At 36.3% G+C, this 18610-nt stretch overlaps 1 protein-coding gene across 1 annotated transcript in view; it reads left to right on the forward strand.

Moving 5' to 3' along the window:
- The window catches only part of LOC142329349 (lipase 3-like), a 31486-nt gene extending 20112 nt beyond the window's left edge, over positions 1 to 11374 (forward strand). The window contains exons 6-8 of the mRNA XM_075373848.1: positions 1721 to 1805; positions 3007 to 3149; positions 11211 to 11374. Coding sequence (XP_075229963.1) covers positions 1721 to 1805; positions 3007 to 3149; positions 11211 to 11363 — 381 coding nt within the window. The 3' untranslated portion in view covers positions 11364 to 11374. The remainder of the gene's footprint in view (positions 1 to 1720; positions 1806 to 3006; positions 3150 to 11210) is intronic.
- Positions 11375 to 18610: the final 7236 nt, after the last annotated feature.

Consider the following 18610-nt stretch of genomic DNA (forward strand, 5'->3'; position numbering starts at 1 on the left):
GTCAGTCCCAAAAATCAGTCGAATACCAGGTTCCACAGCAAGGAACCGAGAACGGACGCTGCGGGTTTCCCTGGTGTTGGACGTTTTCACAACTAGGTGGAAACGTCCTTTTAAAGAGCTGTGTGATCAGACATGTCATATATATTTCAGTAGTTGAAGGGCAGCCTCTACCCATTTTAGAATATATAACGCGTTGAAATTTTTCTTTCCTGTTAACTGGCTGTACAACAGGCCCTAACGGATGAAATATCTTATCCGTAAAGTCATACCCATTTTAGTAAATATATGAAAAGTGAGCGGTTGGGACACGTAAGCCGGTGGTGTATGGCACCGCGCTTTGTCCGCTCACGCAATTAGGTTAGCTCTAGGAGCTAGTTAGGATACTGGTCGCTAAACTGATTTGAGGCCCAGTAGCCGTTTGTGGCACAGACATTTGGTCTTATGCTTTAGGGCGACCGAATGGGGTGGTGGCGGGAGAAATGTCATGCAAATCATCATGGACAAGACCTTGTCGCTGTTGCCTCGCCTCCTCAGTTCCCCCAACACTCCAGGCGAGACTGTTAAAGCCATTCTGGACATCAAGCATGACCACCAGCAGTATCCGCCTTGTTCTCCAAGCGCCTGTGGCTCTGTTCTTGCTCCAGTACACCACTTGTTGGAGCTCGTCCAATATATATCTTCCTTTGATAAATCTGTACCGGTGAGGGGATAGACTCCCCTCCTAGTTCCTGGTTCTTCCTGGATCCTTCGGCCACCAGACGGTTACATAGGTTACCGAATGTCTTGAGTAAGCGTATGGGTCGGTACTTGGTTTCTCCCTAGACTGGAGCACCGGCTTGGGGAGGAGAACCAGTCTGGCATCTTTCCAGTAACAGTGAAAGTACCCCTCTCCAGCATGGAGCACAGAGTTCATTACCTCCAGTATTGCTCTAGGATGACATATAATATACCTTATATATATATATATATATATATATATGTGTGTGTGTGTGTGTGTGTGTGTGTGTGTGTGTGTGTGTGTGTGTCTGTGTGTGTGTGTGTGTGTGTGTGTGTGTCTGTGTGTGTGTGTGTGTGTGTGTGTGTGTGTGTGTCTGTGTGTATAGTCCATACATAACAACAGTTTAGATTAGAAATAATTACTGTATGCTTTAATATGTGAATATTTTATTTTAATTTGGAAATTACTATATAATTTATTATATTATAGTTTATTTATTTATTCTACATATAATAATAATGGTTTTATTAGACAGTGCATTATTTACACTGTAATACATAAATGAAGCCATAAAAGTTGTTCAGAGATTAATAATAAAATCAGAAAATGTTTATTATAATTTAATTTAGTTATAATCTCAATTTACGTTGTGAGGAATCATATGTGTTATTTCTATTTATAATTTATACATTTTCATTTCAAATAATGTAGCTCTAAAACATATAAGCATTTACATAACCAATAATAACCAAATTTGATGTGCTTGTATTCATTCAGTTACTAACATAAAAATTTTATGAATATAACATTTTTGATACAGTACGAAAAAATTATTCATTTTCTATTCAAAAGTGTTGCACAAGTTACTCTGCCTCAAGACTGTGTCTATTTAGTTTATACAGGTAGTATATCTCTATAAACTAAATAACAATTTTGTGAAAAAATAAAATTTCACAAAATTTGAAATAAAAATTTACTTAAAATTATCTAATTTTTTTTCAGAAACTGGTTCCCTTTTATTTTAGTTCTCTACCAGCAGGTTGTTCACTAAAAACATATGAACATATATTACAGTCATTTAAATCAGGTAAAATATCATTAAATTCATTAGACTATAAAAAATCTGAAAACACATTAATAATAATAATGAATGATTCACTACAAAATTAATGGAACTATTACTTCAAAGGCCTTTCACAACTAATTCTCAGCCTCTTTTTCAGTGTAATTTTTTAAGAACTGTTTCCACTGCATTTGCAGTGAAATTTCTAAGCGGTTAGAAAAATTATTAAAAAGTTTTAAGTGAGAGCTAAATATAAAATTAATGTGTGTCGTGCTTCTTGTTACATATGTTGTTTTTGTCAAATTTAGACCTGTAAATTTTTTATTGATCAAGTGTGTTTTTGTTTCAATATGATATATTTAAATGTTGGTATTGCGTGTATTATTAAATATCTTTGTATGTGTTTCTAAGAAATAATTCATAAAAATAGATTAATTGTTTGTGTTCTTTGTATGGGGGAATATTTCTAGTTTTCTAATATACTCATATATATTTAATGAAAACCCTAGTAAAATGTTACTGAGAATTAGCTTGAAAAGGCTTTGGAAAAATAATTTTATTAATCTGAAAGTGAGTTGTGTATTGTAATTTTAGAATATCATTATATATTAAACTTCCATTTAAGATTAAAAAAATTGAAAGTAGTTGACATTAATTCATACCAAACTTTGCGAAACATTAGCGACTGTGAAGAACAAATATAAAATTAAAACTTGAGAGTGTAAGTTGTGGGTAAGAAGAATATTGATTACTATTATTCATCATTCTTAAAGAGTCTTGAGAACTGTGTTGCCTATGTCTCAGATAAACTTATAATTTAACCGTTTTCTACAAGACAGTCATTTTTTGACATTATGAAAATTAGAGTTCTCTTGAATTTTTTTTCTTTATGAACATTACACTATTATCATAATATGTACAGGATGATTCAAAAGGGTTTCACAGATTTAAAAGCACGAAAAAGTTTGTTGAGATAATTTGCATATTCGGTTGAGATCTCATTTCATAAACCAATGCAACAACCTAACAATCACTTTGGTTCGATATGAGTTTCATTTGTAATGTGATATACATCCCACCTGAAGTCGATTTCATTCCAAACTGTAGCCAACAAGTCGGGCGTTACATCTGCAGCTGCAGCTGCAGTTAATTCAAAATCTTAGCTCTCAAGTAAGTGTAGAAGTTATGTGATAATAATAATACATGAAATTTTATTTATTTACAGAAAGATTTCAACAGTATGATTATGGTTCATTAAAAAATGTAAAGAAATACGGAAGCCATACACCACCAAGATATAAAATTGAACAAATTCAAACTCCAATAGCATTATTATATGCAAACAATGATATTATATTAAAAACGGAAGTAAATATTATGATTTTTATTATTATTATTATTAGTATTAATAATACTTAATATAGTAAGTTATCATTAATTAATATTAATCAGGTTAACTATTTGATTGAGTAGAGGTAGCATATAAAGTTTTCTATGTTTTACGACAAAAGGGGTACATAAATGGGTACCTAACAACAATTTTAAGGCAGCAATAAATCGCATAACAATATTTTTTAATTTAAAAAAATTAAAAAAATTAGCTGTCTTTATTTGAATAAACTTGAATCCAAGAATAATGACAGAGATAATTCAAGAATTTAATTCAATCACACGAATGGGAATTAATTGAAAAATGGTATTACTAATTTTGATGATGACATTTTTTTAAACAGTTTTTAAAAATATTTTATTAAAATTGAGAAAATATTATGCACGACTGCAAAAAAGTACCATTCAAGAAACTTTTTAGTTTATTTATTTTATTAAAATCGTATTAATACATACCATAACCAAATGTAATTGAATATCAGTGACCTGTAACATTTTATAACTCTTAATTTAGAATCTGTACAAGTCTATACGTACGTTAAACGGTTTATTTACAATTACAATCCAGTCACTAATGATTTTAATTGTCGATGTACATAAAAATATAATAATAATATTTAAGGTTAATCAGACGAGGTTAGCTAGCGTTAGGTTTATGGTATGAAGTTCAGTACACGAAATCGTTAGTTATCTAATCTAACCTTAACCATGACCTAAATTTTTTTTTAAATCTTTGGGATCACGGTTAGGTATTGCTTCAGAGGATGATTTGTAGCGTGTAAAAATGACCTAAACTTTTTTTTTTCACCCTACTCTCCTGGATCGGACATACAATGAAGTACAGCTCAGCCCAGGAGAGTGTCCTTCAACTCAAAGGGAGCCTCCTCACCTACCGGCAGTATGTTCGGCAAGGCAGGTCAGCTCTCCTCGGTTAGATATTTTCTTATGCCTGCCTCAAATCTCCAGACAAGGGTGATCTGGCCCAACTATATCGTTCTCGGGCCCCCACCCACAGACCGGGTCTCAGTTTTTATTTGCATCCACCTCTAACCACCGGGGAGGGGAACTAAGCTCGACTACGTCGTTCCCAGAACTCCAGCCGGTGGCCGGGTCTCGGTATTTTAATTACCAAAACCTAATCTCCCAATGGAGCCTCCGGCCGTTCATTGAGACCGACACAAGTGAGCATGCCGGCTCTCGCGACTGGGACTGTCCATCATGCCCTATCCTAATAGCCCAGTCTTCTTCCCACAGAGTTCTTATTGCTCAGCACAATGGGGTAGCAAACGAGTCAACCACCCTCCTATTATCTGCCGAGGCTAGCATATAAGAGACCATATCTTCCGGGTCTCATTTCATCAAGTCCAGCTCTCGCTGATCGCTCCACTCACGGCAAAAAAAGGTATGCTCAACAGAATCCACTATATGGCAAACATACAGTTGGGAGACTCATGCCGCAGTTGTCATGTCCGGTCAACATCTGGGTTAGGTAGAAGTTCATTTCTCCATGCCTTCTCTCGCACCAGGACCCCAGGTCAGTGAGTAATCTTTTGGTCCACGTAGCAGTAGAGCCTGCTCTCCACCTGTTACTCCAATTATAGCGTAACTTTTCTAGCCTCAGCTCTGCTTAATCCCTCATGAGTAATAGCCCGCTCTCTAACTAATATGTCAATGGGAAAGGTGGCCGCCAGTACGCACGCTGCGTCGTACGATACTGTACGAAATGCGGATGTGACACCTATTAGCAGTCTTCTGTTTATCTTCTGTAGTCTTTCTATATTTAGTTTGGTAGCCGTCGCAGCACACCAAAAGAGTGCGGCATACAGCATAGCCGATGTGACAGCTGACATAATGAGGTTCGCCTTTGAGGCTCTTGGCGCCACATGCGATGTCATGACCGCACTAAGAGCCTTGACTGTCCTCTCTGCCTTGATACAACACTCGGCGATGTATTCACTAAATCTGCATGATTTGTCGATTGTTACGCCTAATATCTTACTTTTTCCTGTTTTTGTATGGACACCGTCCCAAGTCTAAATTGTACAGAGGCTATCGTTCTTCTGCCTGCCAAAGTTATATAGGCGCACTTAGCCGGTGCCAGTTTGAGTCCATGTTCTGTTATCCATTTTGCTATGATTGACAAGGCCGCATTGCAGTCTGAGCACCTCGTCATACACAATAAGCCATAATAGAGAGCAAGAACCGAGCCTTGAGGCACGCCTCCAAATGTCTGAAAATTAAGAGTGTTGATCTCGATATCAGGAGAAATCTATCTGTCTGTCAGGTAGTTTCTGACCTGGCACTGGAGATAATCACTTATTCTTTTATTTATCAGGGCAGTCATTATCATGCCCCACGGCAGGGTACCGAATATGTTCTTGACTTCGAATAAGATTAAGACCGGTATATGACGTGTTCTCCACGTTCCACTCCGCACGTTCGCCGCCCAACTCATCACCTTTTGAATGACCTGGACAGTGGACCGTCCCTTCCGGAAGCCGAACAGGTTGTCGTGAATGCCAGCGCCGGCATTCAAGTCCTGCACGATCTGAATCGCTAGCATCCGTTCCACCGCCTTCCCAATGTTGTTTAGCAAACATAGTGGTCTAAATTCAGCTGGGAGAACGCCTATCTTTGTCTTCGGAAGAAATACCAGACGCGATTGTTTCCAACATTGTGGAAAGGTCTTTGTCTCCATACCATGATTAGCCACGTCTACCACCTGCCATGGTACAGTCATCATTAAACCCTTGATAATAACAATGGGTATTCCATCTGGCCCAGAGCTTTTCTTATCCTTCAGTTTAAAAACTGCTGCTGATACTTCATCCAGGGAGAATCTCCTCGTCTCACATTCCACCTCTTCGATGACTTCCTGCTCTGCGGACAGGAAATGTATGGCAACCTGTTGAGCCACCTGCTCCTCCGTGAGAACGGGCAAGCACTTGCCAGAACGCTTCATCGCTGTCTTATATGCCTGACCCCACGTGTCAAGTTCACAGAATAACTCACGCCACTTCTCCCTCTTAGAGCATTTAATCTCGTAGATCAGAAGTCTTCTGCTGATGAGATATGCTTGCTCTGCGGCTTCTTATGCTTCGCCGACATTTGTCATAAGCTGCTGTTTCCTTCTCTTGTTACGTTGGAATTCACGTCTTAGCTTGGCAATTTTTGCCGTCCACCAACAGGCTGGCCTAAAGCTACCATCACGTAGTGGAATTTTCGCTAATTCATCTTGCATACACTCTTGGAGCATATCAGGAGTCGGCCGAATGACGTCCGCAATTCTTCTCGAAACGTTGGTAACAACCACCGATGTCTGCCGTTGTGTCAGTCTTCAGGGCAGGTCACGATGTACGGTGACAAAGGAGGGGCCTGCCACTTCGAGGAACGTGGTATATGGTCACTCGCCGTCTCATCACCCAGTACCCTCCAGGTACACAGTCTGTGGTCCCAGCGGCCGTCTATGATGGTAAGGTCAAGGACCGAGAAGTAGCCCCTCGTCTCATAAGTCGGGATGTCATCGTTCAAGCAACTGAATCCGAAAGAGTGAATAAAATCAGCTAGTGTCTCTCCTTTCCTGTTTGTACAGGGACAACCTGCCAACACAGTCTTACATTTGAACTCCCCTAGTAGGATGACTTTTTTATTTGACCCTGCCACCACCTCCTGGAGCTGCCCGATGAAATCCCCATATTCATTCAAGTCTGAATTGGCGGAAATATATACACCCACCACTACAGCACCCGCTAATTCCATGGCGATAATGCCTTCACTGTGGCTCAAAAACTGGAAGACCGCTTACATTCAACCGACCGCTTACATTCTGAACTGCTATATCTCCCGTCCGTATCTGTGTTGTCTGTTAGGTTCTGATGTAATTAGCAGATCAGCATGATATTTCCTGACTAGCTCTCCCACTAGGTCGTGGAAGAGCACACTGCAATTGGTGTTGCTTAATATCAACCTAATCATCTCTGTGTGCGCCGCACGTCCAGCCACCGGTGCGGTGTTCTTTACTTTCGCAGTTCAAGCACTTCACTGGTTCTCTACACTCGTTTGCTTTGTGTTACCTGCTCCCAAAATTAAAGCACAATTCAGACCTGTTGGGGCCACTTCAGTCTGCGCTCCCATGAACAGTGCCTCAGCAACAGTAAAATCTTTCAGCATCATCATAGATGTAGGCCCTGCAATGGACCCACCCGATCTTGACACGGTCTTCCGTCAGTTTGCGTGCCGCACGGTATGAGGTAATAACCGTCGCGTTTTTGGTGTCACCAAATGCAGGTCTGATAGATGTTACTCTGAATTTCTCATTCTGTTCAATCACATCGGAGATAGCAGCATTGACTTCTCCCTCCGTGGTGTCCGCGTCTATGTCCTTAATGTGGACGACTGTTCTTTTATCATTGCGTGTCCTCAAATCGACCTGCAGTCCCGCTGCTTTGTCCCGGAGAGTGGTCTTGGATTATTCAGCTATAGTAGAGCCTTTTATTCTCACGTATAATTCATCATTCCTACCTCGCCGAAGGGATAGAAGTTCGCCGGCTTCCTCCTTCGATACCGATGACTTCATAGTTCTGGGCAAGTCCGCGTAGGACTTGCCTTCTGCCTACAACCACCACAGTGCGGCTGTCTTCAACCGGGGGTGTTGATCTCTTTGTAACGACTGCCTCGGACTGCAGATGACTCGTCTGACCAACATGTCTCGGCACCACAGTGTTCACCTGTTCAGACTTTTCTCTGTACAATTAAACCATCATCTTTCTGACGTGATTACCAATGTTAGCACCCGGCGAAACAAACACTGGGGACTCAAACCTGCTCATAACTCGTCGTAACACCTTTTGGATAACCAAACTCGAAGCCCACTCACCGGCTGACGATTTGTAAAAAATCCAATACTTACACTTCTCCGAGGACGAAGAGTCATCTATGAGCGACGTCACATCTCGCCCTATGTCATCCGGTTTATAGGTGGACGTCTTTGTCGTGTCTTCTCCCACACTCTGTACTTGAACCGAGTTGGTAAATTTACATGTATCCCCAGTTTCTTGGGATAGATCCTTCAGCTGTTTTACCCTGTTACTACATTCTGAAGGCTATTTACGCGGGAACAGGTCTATAAGGTCCGTCAAGTCCGACAGGTCTGTCAAGTCCGTTTTCAATATGCCACTGATGTCATAATCTCTCATCGGGTCGGTCTATGTCGCCTGCGTAACTGTAACGAGTGGCGATGACACCTTAGTTAGGTCTGTGAACCCTTTGAACACAGCGTTAATTTCCTTAGTGTGATCAATTATGTGTTTGCTCAGTCCCGTGCCATAGTGTTGTTTCAACACAAGAATCGCCAGGCCTAAACGTTGGTCAGCTCCTTCAAACTACCTGGAGTTTCCTACTCTTCCGAAGATACCTGCCGACATAACTTTTTGTGTTTTAAATCAACCGATTTTTGCTGCGGTGCTCCAAAGCTTCCGAGGAGCATAGTAATAGCTGCATATAGTAATAGGGAGGATCACAAAAACCCTAAATAAAAAGTGTGTCCATAGTCCAAAAATCATAAAAATTTATTAATGTGTCCACAAAAATATATTCCACCAGTTCCAATCCACCAAACCAAAGTACACAACAAAAAATCCAGTCAAAAACGCAAAAAAACAAATAGTAGTACTACAACACATTTATTCACAATGAAGTCTAGCATTCAACTTGATCTAAAGCTAACTAAAATAACACAAAAATTACCTATCTGGGTGAATTTCACTTAAGCTAACTTGTACTTAAGTTTAAGATAACTAAATTTAATCTTTAGGTGTCTAATTTAACTCAGCTTAATTAACAAATTTAACCAAATTTTTTAGTCTGAAAATAATGTATTTTACACTTGGGCACTGCTGAATTACAAACTATTTGGTGGTGAAAGATGTAACTCATGTGAAAGGTGTTTCTAGGGAAAAGTTTTAGTTGTAATGAATAACTTAGGTGCTAAATAAAGTGTATGTTACAAATTTGGAGGTGACTCCCTAATTGAAAATAATTACCTAATTTAGTAAAGATGGAAATGGGAATTTTCATCATTTTTCACTTTCTCTATGATAATATATGGCATCTGGCACATAAGTTATTTTCAAGCCTGACTTTTATCTAAATTCAGGTTACCTGCAACTATTACAGTTCTCAGACTAATATATATATATATTATTTAATTTTTATATATCCTGAAGAAATTCAGGAGCTTGTTAAGGGTTTCAGGAGGGTGATCTATATGGATATAACATAAAGACACCAACTAGAGGCTAAGGAAGTTACTGCTACCTCTTCTTACTGAAGATTTTGATTATAAGGGGATTAGGAAACCTGACCAACACAACTAATATCCTATGTCAGTAAGGGGTAAACTATTTAAAAAGGATCATGAATATGTCACTACCAGTTTTTTAATATTTTTATTAGTACTTGAGGATAAATACATTAAACAAATTTTTTTATAATGTTTTAGTTTGTTAGTGAAGGTGGCTATAGAGACTATTGTACCAAGATGAGTAAGCAAGGGGGTTCAACATCATTAATACCACTAAATAAAAAAATGTTTGAATAAGAATGATTTAAATATTGTAACATTTATTTATTTTTTAATTTAAGGAAGCCAGAGATTTCCCTGGATTCACAGAATTAAAAATTATTGGGTGAAAACACAAGGAGATCTAAACTCTATAAAATAATATTTTTTTTTAAATCTCTGGAAACAAAAATTTTTTTTTTTTTTAAAAAAGAAGGGTTCAAATTGTATGACATTTCAACTTTTGTAAATTTAGTGGGATTGTAATTTAATGGGTACTAGAATAGGTGAAAGTAACCCACCGAGTTGGACTAGTGGTGAACGCGTCTTCCCAAAAGCTGATTTGGAAGTCGAAAGTTCCAGCGTTCAAGTCCTAGTAAAGCCAGATATTTTTACATGGATTTGAATACTAGATCGTGGATACCACTGTTCTTTGGTGGTTGGGTTTCAATTAACCACACATCTCAGGAATGGTCAAACTGAGAATGTACAAGACTAAACTTCATTTACACTCATACATATCATCCTCATTCATCCTCTGAAGAATTATCTTAATTGTAGTTACCGGAGGCTAAACAGGAAAAAAAAAAATAGGTGAAAGTGCAAAGGTTGGTTGTTTGACCTTTTCATAACACCATTGAAATTTATACTATTACCAGAAAACAGAACACATTAATTTAACAACTTTTTAAAAGATTAATCTTTATGTAAATTGAAAAAGGGTTGTATTGACTGGGAGTTTAGAAGACCAAGAAACACAAATCCTTTTCCTTGTTTCTAAAATTTCCATTATTACGTTATTAAAATTTTTTCTTCATATTAAGTGATGGCAGTCAGAGGTAAATTAAGGAATTTTAACCCTTGCTCTCCTTTTTTATACCTGATAAAAAATTTGGTTTTATAAATCAAATCCTAGAATTTGGTAGAACGATGACTAACAGCCTTTGTGATTTAATGATATATTACTGTTTATTGTTAGTATTATATGATAACAATCATATTATCATGAAGGAGAGGCCAAAGAGGCGAAATTATGGAGCATAGAGTATGGTGATTGGGATGACATATTTAATGTACAAGTCTGTCACTCAAGACGCCTGAGTGAGATTCCTCTTTCTGAAATTATTGTATTCAAATAAATAATCAAATTAAGATAGTATGTCTCATTTTTATTATGTTAATAAAATTTATTTAGTAATAGTAGATCTTGATCTAATTACAGTTACTTCCCTTTATTTAATGATAGTGATGAAAAACACTGATAATTTTTGCAAACTATCCTAGCTAAATGATATAAATAATTGATAGGTGTTTGATTAATAGAAATAAATCTAGTTAAAAAACATAATAATAAAAACACAATAAAACACAATTAAAAGTAACGTTGTTTAAAAATTTAGAATTTTTCTGTAGATTTTAATAATATTTTGAATAAATTTATGCCCTTTTGGTAACTGAAAGTTGATTTATTTTCGTTTCAGAATGTGATAAAATTAGAAAAAACACTACCAAATGTGGTTATGTGTTATGAAGTATCTGATCCAAAATTCAGTCATACTGATTTCGTATTTGGAAGTAATGCTGTGCAATTAGTATATGATAAAATACTTCAGCTTATTGAATCATATAACTAAAGAATAATGTAAATATAATTAATTACTATTAGCAAATTATTTCATATCAACTACATACTATTCTTTCAGTAAAGTAATTATAAATAAAATATTTTTGAGTCTAAATTTGATTTTTTTTTTTGTTTTTAATCACCTTAAAAAATATACTTATTTTTTTATATTATTTTATAATTTAAGCCATTTTATATTTATTTCAACAAATTCTGTTCTTTTCAATATTTGCATTATCTTTTTCAGCGCTTCCTTTACACAATTTAATTATATATTTCTCAATCTTCTTCTGTCTTCTAATTACATTTAGATTAGACATTTCTTTCATGACTTATAATTAGAATTCTCGGTAAGCAACCAAAACTTCTAATCTGACAGTTCAATTCTCTCTTGTGCTCTATATCCCACATTTTCTTTTACTTCATTATTTCTTCTCTACCGCTTTAAAATTCCTACTGCACTTTATAAATTTCATTTCAATTGCTTGTATTTTACACTCTTCTTTCTTTGTAGTCACACAAGACTCTGAGTTACACAATAGAACAGGAACACAGTAATCCATAAAAATTGCCTGTTCACATTTCATTGTTATTTCTTCATTAATTTAATAAATTTCTAACACTATTAAGTTTCCCTACCACCTGAACTCTACTACTAATTTACTGTTTGATTTCGCACCCTCAGATATTCATGACCTAAAATCTAAAACTTTCAACAATTTTTAGCAATTCTTGTATCAGCAAACTACATTTTTCATTTTGATCATTTCTAATTACCAATAGCATTCTGTTTTCTCTATATATTTGCATCCCTCCACTTTCCTAATTCTTTTACCCGACCAATAAGGTGATTTTGAACTATTTTTCTTTGAAGTTCTTTGTTTATCTGTATAAAAAACAGCACACAGTTCCCTTAATATAATATGATGGTATCTAAATTAACCTGAATCTAAATTCCCCCTAAATAATGCAAATGTAATAATATTTTTATGCTGATTTCAAATCTGCAAAAAAAAATTTTAATTGAGGGCAGGGTTTTTACTAATGCATATTTAAAGATATAGTATGATCATCATCTTACTTAATATTTTCTTTTCTTTAATTTTCTCCAGTATTCAGCCTCTGGATATCCCTCTTCAGTGTCCAGCATAAATTGACAAACATAATGGTCACATTTACCCTGTTAGTGTGTTTCCCATCATGTAACATATGTATTTTTAGATACAATTGCATCCACTTGTTTATAATTTTCAAGAACTTCACTCAAATTCTTCATAATTCTATGCTTTTTTTACCCAGAAATGATTTAACAATATTTTAGAATTCTTTTTCATACTAATTTCTAGATTCATTCAAAGTCTGAATCTTTCATTAGCTTAAGTATCTTTGTCCAATGCATTTTCCTTCTTCGGTTTTTGACTCACTGATCTTGGGAAATTTGCTCTTACGGTATAATAAACCTTGACTATTATGATCTATTGCTTTAATAACATTTTTTATCAAACCAAATTTTTATGTGTAATGGTAAAAGATACATATTCTTTGGATTCACAAGAGATTGACAAATAACACTTTTCTGCCTGCCTATTAGTGCTTCTGCCAGTCTTTCTTAATGCAGTGGTGTTTCCTGTCTCTATTGCCTCACTTATATAAGAAACTTCACTATTTTATATAACAGAGCTGTAATCCTAATAAAATGGCTATTATCTTTAGGTCTCCACATATGTACAAGAATCATACTTATAATCATCAGCTAAAGATTTCTTATTGTCATATGTCTCCTTCATTTGGGTTGCATAAACTGATGGTTTCTCATTTCCAGAGTAAAGGAGGATGGCTCTTGTATTAGAGCCAATTTTCTATAAATACTTACTTACTAGTCAATGCCCACTCTTGGCTGTTGAGCCTTTTTGTGACACGCTGGCCAGTATAGATTAGCTTCCGTGTAAACGGGGCCTACATCATCCCTCTGCGAGTGGTCCAGAGCTCTCCAGGTCCCCAGATGGACTGCTTCCATAGTTTCCTGGTCACAGAATAGGCATGCTGGAGAGGTCAGAACCAACATCCGATGTAGGTGCAAACCAGATAGTCATGCCCAGTTTTTAATCTAAATGCAGCAACACTGAGTGCTCGAGGGAGGCTAGGGCAATGTGTGATAAGACTCTCTCACTTCTTTCCTCTGCTGATTCTTTGCTATTTTTGCCAATCTATTTATTGACTACAGAGTTTATTTGCGCTTTGGCTGGGTCAAGAGAAGGAGAGCTGGCTAGCTGAGGCAGAGAGAATCCCAGCTTTGCAAATTTATCAACCATTTCCTTACCATATATATTAACATGGCTGGATACCCACTGGAATTTCAACTTCTAGCCTTAACATCCCAGTTTGTTTACGGTCTTCCTGCACTTCAAAGTTCTTGTGCAATCAGTTATAGTATTACATGACAAGTTCCGGACTTCTGCTTGCAAATCGACAAAGAATACTGCCTTCCGTGTGGAAAGGATTTCAAGTTGGGTGGAGGCTGCTTGAATTGTGGCAATACGTCGGTCATAATTGCTCTGTGGAGCGCTGATTGCAAGATGCCCCTGGAAGTGGCGGCACTATACGTGTTTTCTATTCCCGGTATTGATGATCAGTCTGTATAAATGTGTAACCATTCCTGTTCCGGATAATCTTCATGAATGGTTTTTTTTTGCACAGCCTGTTTTAATTCCATCTCATAATAGGGGTGTTTTGGCAGTTGATGTTATTTTAAGTATACTTTGCTTGCAGCAGGTGGTCGAAAGAATCTTGATAGGTTTTAAGAGGTGTTACATCTACAAATGTCAGGTCATACTTCCCATTAATACATTATTTGTATTAGAGGAATTTATAAACCATCTCCATTTCATAGAATTGTAATGGTGCTCTAGTAAATCTATCAAAAAATTTACATTATTGTTGTACACTATTGTCTTGTACGGGGAACAGGAGCTGATATTCTTGCTGCCTAACAAGGAAAAGACATATTTTATTGCCCTTTCAAGAAGGTTCCAGCCTTTTAACCTTGATGTCAGTCAATCTGATTTAATTTTAGATCAAATTAGATCACAAACACTATCATTAAGTTCTGTTTGAGTAATTTTGCTAGGTTTACTGCTCTTATCTTGGAAATTTGCTGAATGCTCTTCTTTTTCATTACTTTCTAAATTATCATAACCTTCTTCATCGTCAAAATTTTCTTTTAAACTCCATGTTATTGGTGGAACAAGTAAAACTCATCACTGTGTGAAATAAGTCTTATTGCTAAAGGAAGGCTAAAATATACAACGAATTCCCATTTAATTTCAACATTCAACATCTAATTTACTTGTGATAGTTTTGATCTTTATGATATAAAAGTAGCAGTTAGTAATAACAGCCACGCCTACAGAATTGTTCCACTCTGAATCGCTTATAAATATAATTTATTTATAATAGTTTTCAGGAATTTTTATTTCATCATTAATAAAACATTGACAAAGCTGTTGTAGTCGCCTGCTTGCACAAAGTGCAAAATGTAATTTAAAGAGGAGACAAATATATTTTTATAAATAAAATATATTTGTGTTAAACACTCACCTCTCCATTCGCTACAATTTGACATTGGACGGATCCTATTAAATGAAAATAAAAATAACGTAAACGATCATTAAACGAACATGATAGAAACACGAAACGTACATGATACATTCCTTAACACAAATAAAAGGGAGGTTAGTCTAATAAATAACATGTTACAATTTCCATACCACCCATGAGGTATTTGTTTACTTGATATTTCTACCGCCACCACACCATTCGATCGCCCTAAAGCATAAGAGCGAATGTCTGCGCCGCAAACGGCAACTAACCCTCAAACAGTTTAGCGACCGGTATTCTAACATAGCTCTAGAGCTTACTTAACAGAGTGAGCGGACAAAGCGCAGCGCTATGTCATCATCGCCGAATTCCGCTTCCCCCGAAAAATCGGCGGCTCCCCGATTTCGTGGAGAGCTGTCCTTCGGCCTTGGCTCTTTCTCCACTACCACGAACTCCCTGCACGGTTCCAGCCACAGCCATCCCCGCACAGCTCGTAGCGGAGGTTTCGGCAGGATTTTTACTGCAATCCGCCGGTGCACTTGGGCGCAATACCGCCTTCGTGGAGATCTCCGAGACCTTCTTATCGGAGGACCGTGGTCTCAGCGGAGACTTACCGAGTGACCTTCTCGGCAGGAAGGGGTCGCCGGCAACCAGATCCTTGGCTATGCCATCAAGGTCCTCTAACCAATCTCCCTCGGATTGCTCCATAGCGTCTGAAAAACAAAAACACCGATTGTACTGCCAGGTACTACAGTAACAGTCTGAACGTACCTAGTACCTAACAGGTGAGCTTCTAGCGGTAAACTGTCCCGAGCAAGGCAATCTGTACTCATGTAGTCCCGCTCGAAACGTCATAAGCTGAAAGCTCCTAGATCAGACCACCTGCGAGGTCAGAGCGAAAATCGCTTCCCGAACCTGCCAAAGGATCGAAAAGTTATCGGTCTCACGAACCTAAGAACGGGGACGCGATGCAACACGAAGGAAACGTCCTTACTTAGTCGACAGTGGCACTCCTGCTACACACTACGCAGCTGTGTAGCCTAAACTCCACGGCAACGCAGGTTGACTGACAGCCACTGATCGTTGTTAGCCCTGACGACGTGAACGTAGGAACGCTGCACTTGTAGAAGCAAATCGCTACTGGAAGCAGTAAACGCAAGTTATACAGCACGGTGCCAGAGGCCGAGAAGCGATCCTCACTGGCGTAACTCTGTTAAGTACCGGTAGAATTACTTTTCCCCTACCTTATGATCGATCGGCATGGATCCGATACAGAGCTTGTTTACGGTTACATTCAAGGTACCCGATCTGATTACCTGATTTTTTTCCTTTGAGGTTTTATAAAGGATCTTTTGGAGTTGTGCCTCCACTACCTACTGATCTACCCGATTTGAGTTGCCTCAATCCTGTGGGATTGAGGCAACACAAAAAAAAAGGATGAGCGGCAGTTGCCTCAAGGATTGAGGCAACTGCCGCTTCCATTATTCCAGATAAGCCGGTTAAAGTACGGAACGAACTCTCATACCGGTTGGATATGTGGCGCGTGACGAAAGATGCTCGCATTGAACACCTGAACGCCGTTGAATCTTGTACGGAAAAGTCGTTAAAAGCTACTGATCATTTTATCTATGATTCCTTACTTTAACAGACAGTTAATAGCTTTACAACCCTGGGTCTGCTAGTAATTTATAAATTTTAAATCGTTTTTAATAGTTTTTTCCTGTAAAGTTTATCGCCATTATTAAGATTATTTTATTTATATCTGTGTGTTTTTTACTCTTAAATTACAAAATATTTGTAATTACTTTGTTTTTAATTATATTACAAATAAACGAGAAAAAGTGTATAAAAATGTAAAATAAAACTGAAAATAATTTTAAAAAAAACAGAAAAAAATCACTCTTAAATAATGTAAAAGAAAAATCAAACGATAAAGTTAATCAATTTTTCCTTCAGCTCACATTTCAAGTGAATTTTTTACGTAAACTTTTTGCTTTCTTGATTTATAGCTGCAATAAAATAAATATAATAAAATTATTAAACTGAAGACCTACTTTTTTAACCGGTCGGTATTGATATTTTAACAAAAATATGTTAACAGTTGATAAAATTAAATAGTTTTATTGTTAAGACTCAAAATTTATTTTCTCTTCGTTTGATTTAGCCGATTGTCAGAAATGTATTTATCTACATAGAAATTATTTTAAATACTTTCTAACCGCCTTTGTGGAGGATATTATTATAAAATTAAGTAGGTTTTAATTTTATAATGATACATTGTTTACGGAATGATTTTTAATTTTTCAAAAATAAATACATTTATATGAAAATAAGTTATTAGTCGTAAGTTTTCCCTTTTATTTAAAACGATCGGTATTAAAGACATTTCTTTCTCAGAATCCAACAAAATTAATAAAAGAATAAACACTGAAATATAGAATGTTAGTTATGTACGGATGCTTTCAAATTAACCTGTGCTTGGTAAGTATTAGATGGAATGAAAATGAAAGTAAAAAAAACAGCTGATGCATTAAACAATAAGCGCTTCTGGTCGGTCAGTGATTGAAAAGAGTAGGCTTTTGATCGGTTGAAACTTATATAATAATGAAAATATGTTTCATAATAATCGTTATTATGATACAGGTTCCTGCCGTGTAATTAAAAGTTATGATACAGCCGTAGAAAAAAAAATTGAAAACATTTTATCCTCTCGTTTTTGCAAATTTAAAAAAAAAAATTAAAATGAGTAATTCAAAATTTTCCTAATTAGATTTACTCTATTTAATATTAATGAAAATCTTGCGTGGATGGCGAAGACCTGTGATACGCGCATATTGACAATGTTTGTCAACGGGCGCCCATTGCTCATAGGCTTATATATTTAAACATCAGAAGATTTAATTTTTATTGTCATTTTCTTCTTTGGTTTTAAAAATTACTATTCACAACTGAAATAGATAGCTCTTTCTTTAACCGGCAAATAATTGTCGGTCCATAACCATCACAGTTAGACAAGGATAAAATGAGAATAAATTAGTTATTACAAACTTAATAAGTAACGCATTTAAAATATTTTAAATCGTGTTTCACGCTTAGAGTAATAATAGAATAAAAATTAGTTAAAAAGAACACTTTTCTTTATTTGTTTCATTTTTTTTTTTAGAAAATTTCACTTATGAAATGAATTTGTATAAGTTAACGGAATAATGATTAAGAAATAAAATATAACTCGAATTTTTTTACGGTTATTATGAAACGCGCCATTAAAATTCAAAACTATCAACAAATACATAAAGCTACCATTATTTATAGGCTTATATAAGTACGATTAACGAACGAAATAAATAAAAATTTCAAGGTTACACAGTATATACACTTGTTTGTATGCGTCTACTTTAACTAATAACACGTTATTTTTATACTTTTTGTGATGTACAATAAACAGTGGATGAATTTTAAAAGTAATATAAGAACGGGCCTTTCTTTTTATGTTACTACAATGAAGCCACACAAATGTTTAAATAATCCCCACCGCTTAAAATACAATTCAAAACAGCTAGTAAGTAACCTTCAACACTATTGTTCTACGTATCTATTTTTCTCGAAAGTACTTAAATTATTAATAATACCATCGCGCGAATAGATATAAATTAATTAAAA

The sequence above is a fragment of the Lycorma delicatula genome, chromosome 8 (genome assembly GCF_047948215.1).
Source record: "Lycorma delicatula isolate Av1 chromosome 8, ASM4794821v1, whole genome shotgun sequence".
NCBI classification, from domain to species: Eukaryota; Metazoa; Arthropoda; class Insecta; order Hemiptera; family Fulgoridae; genus Lycorma; species Lycorma delicatula.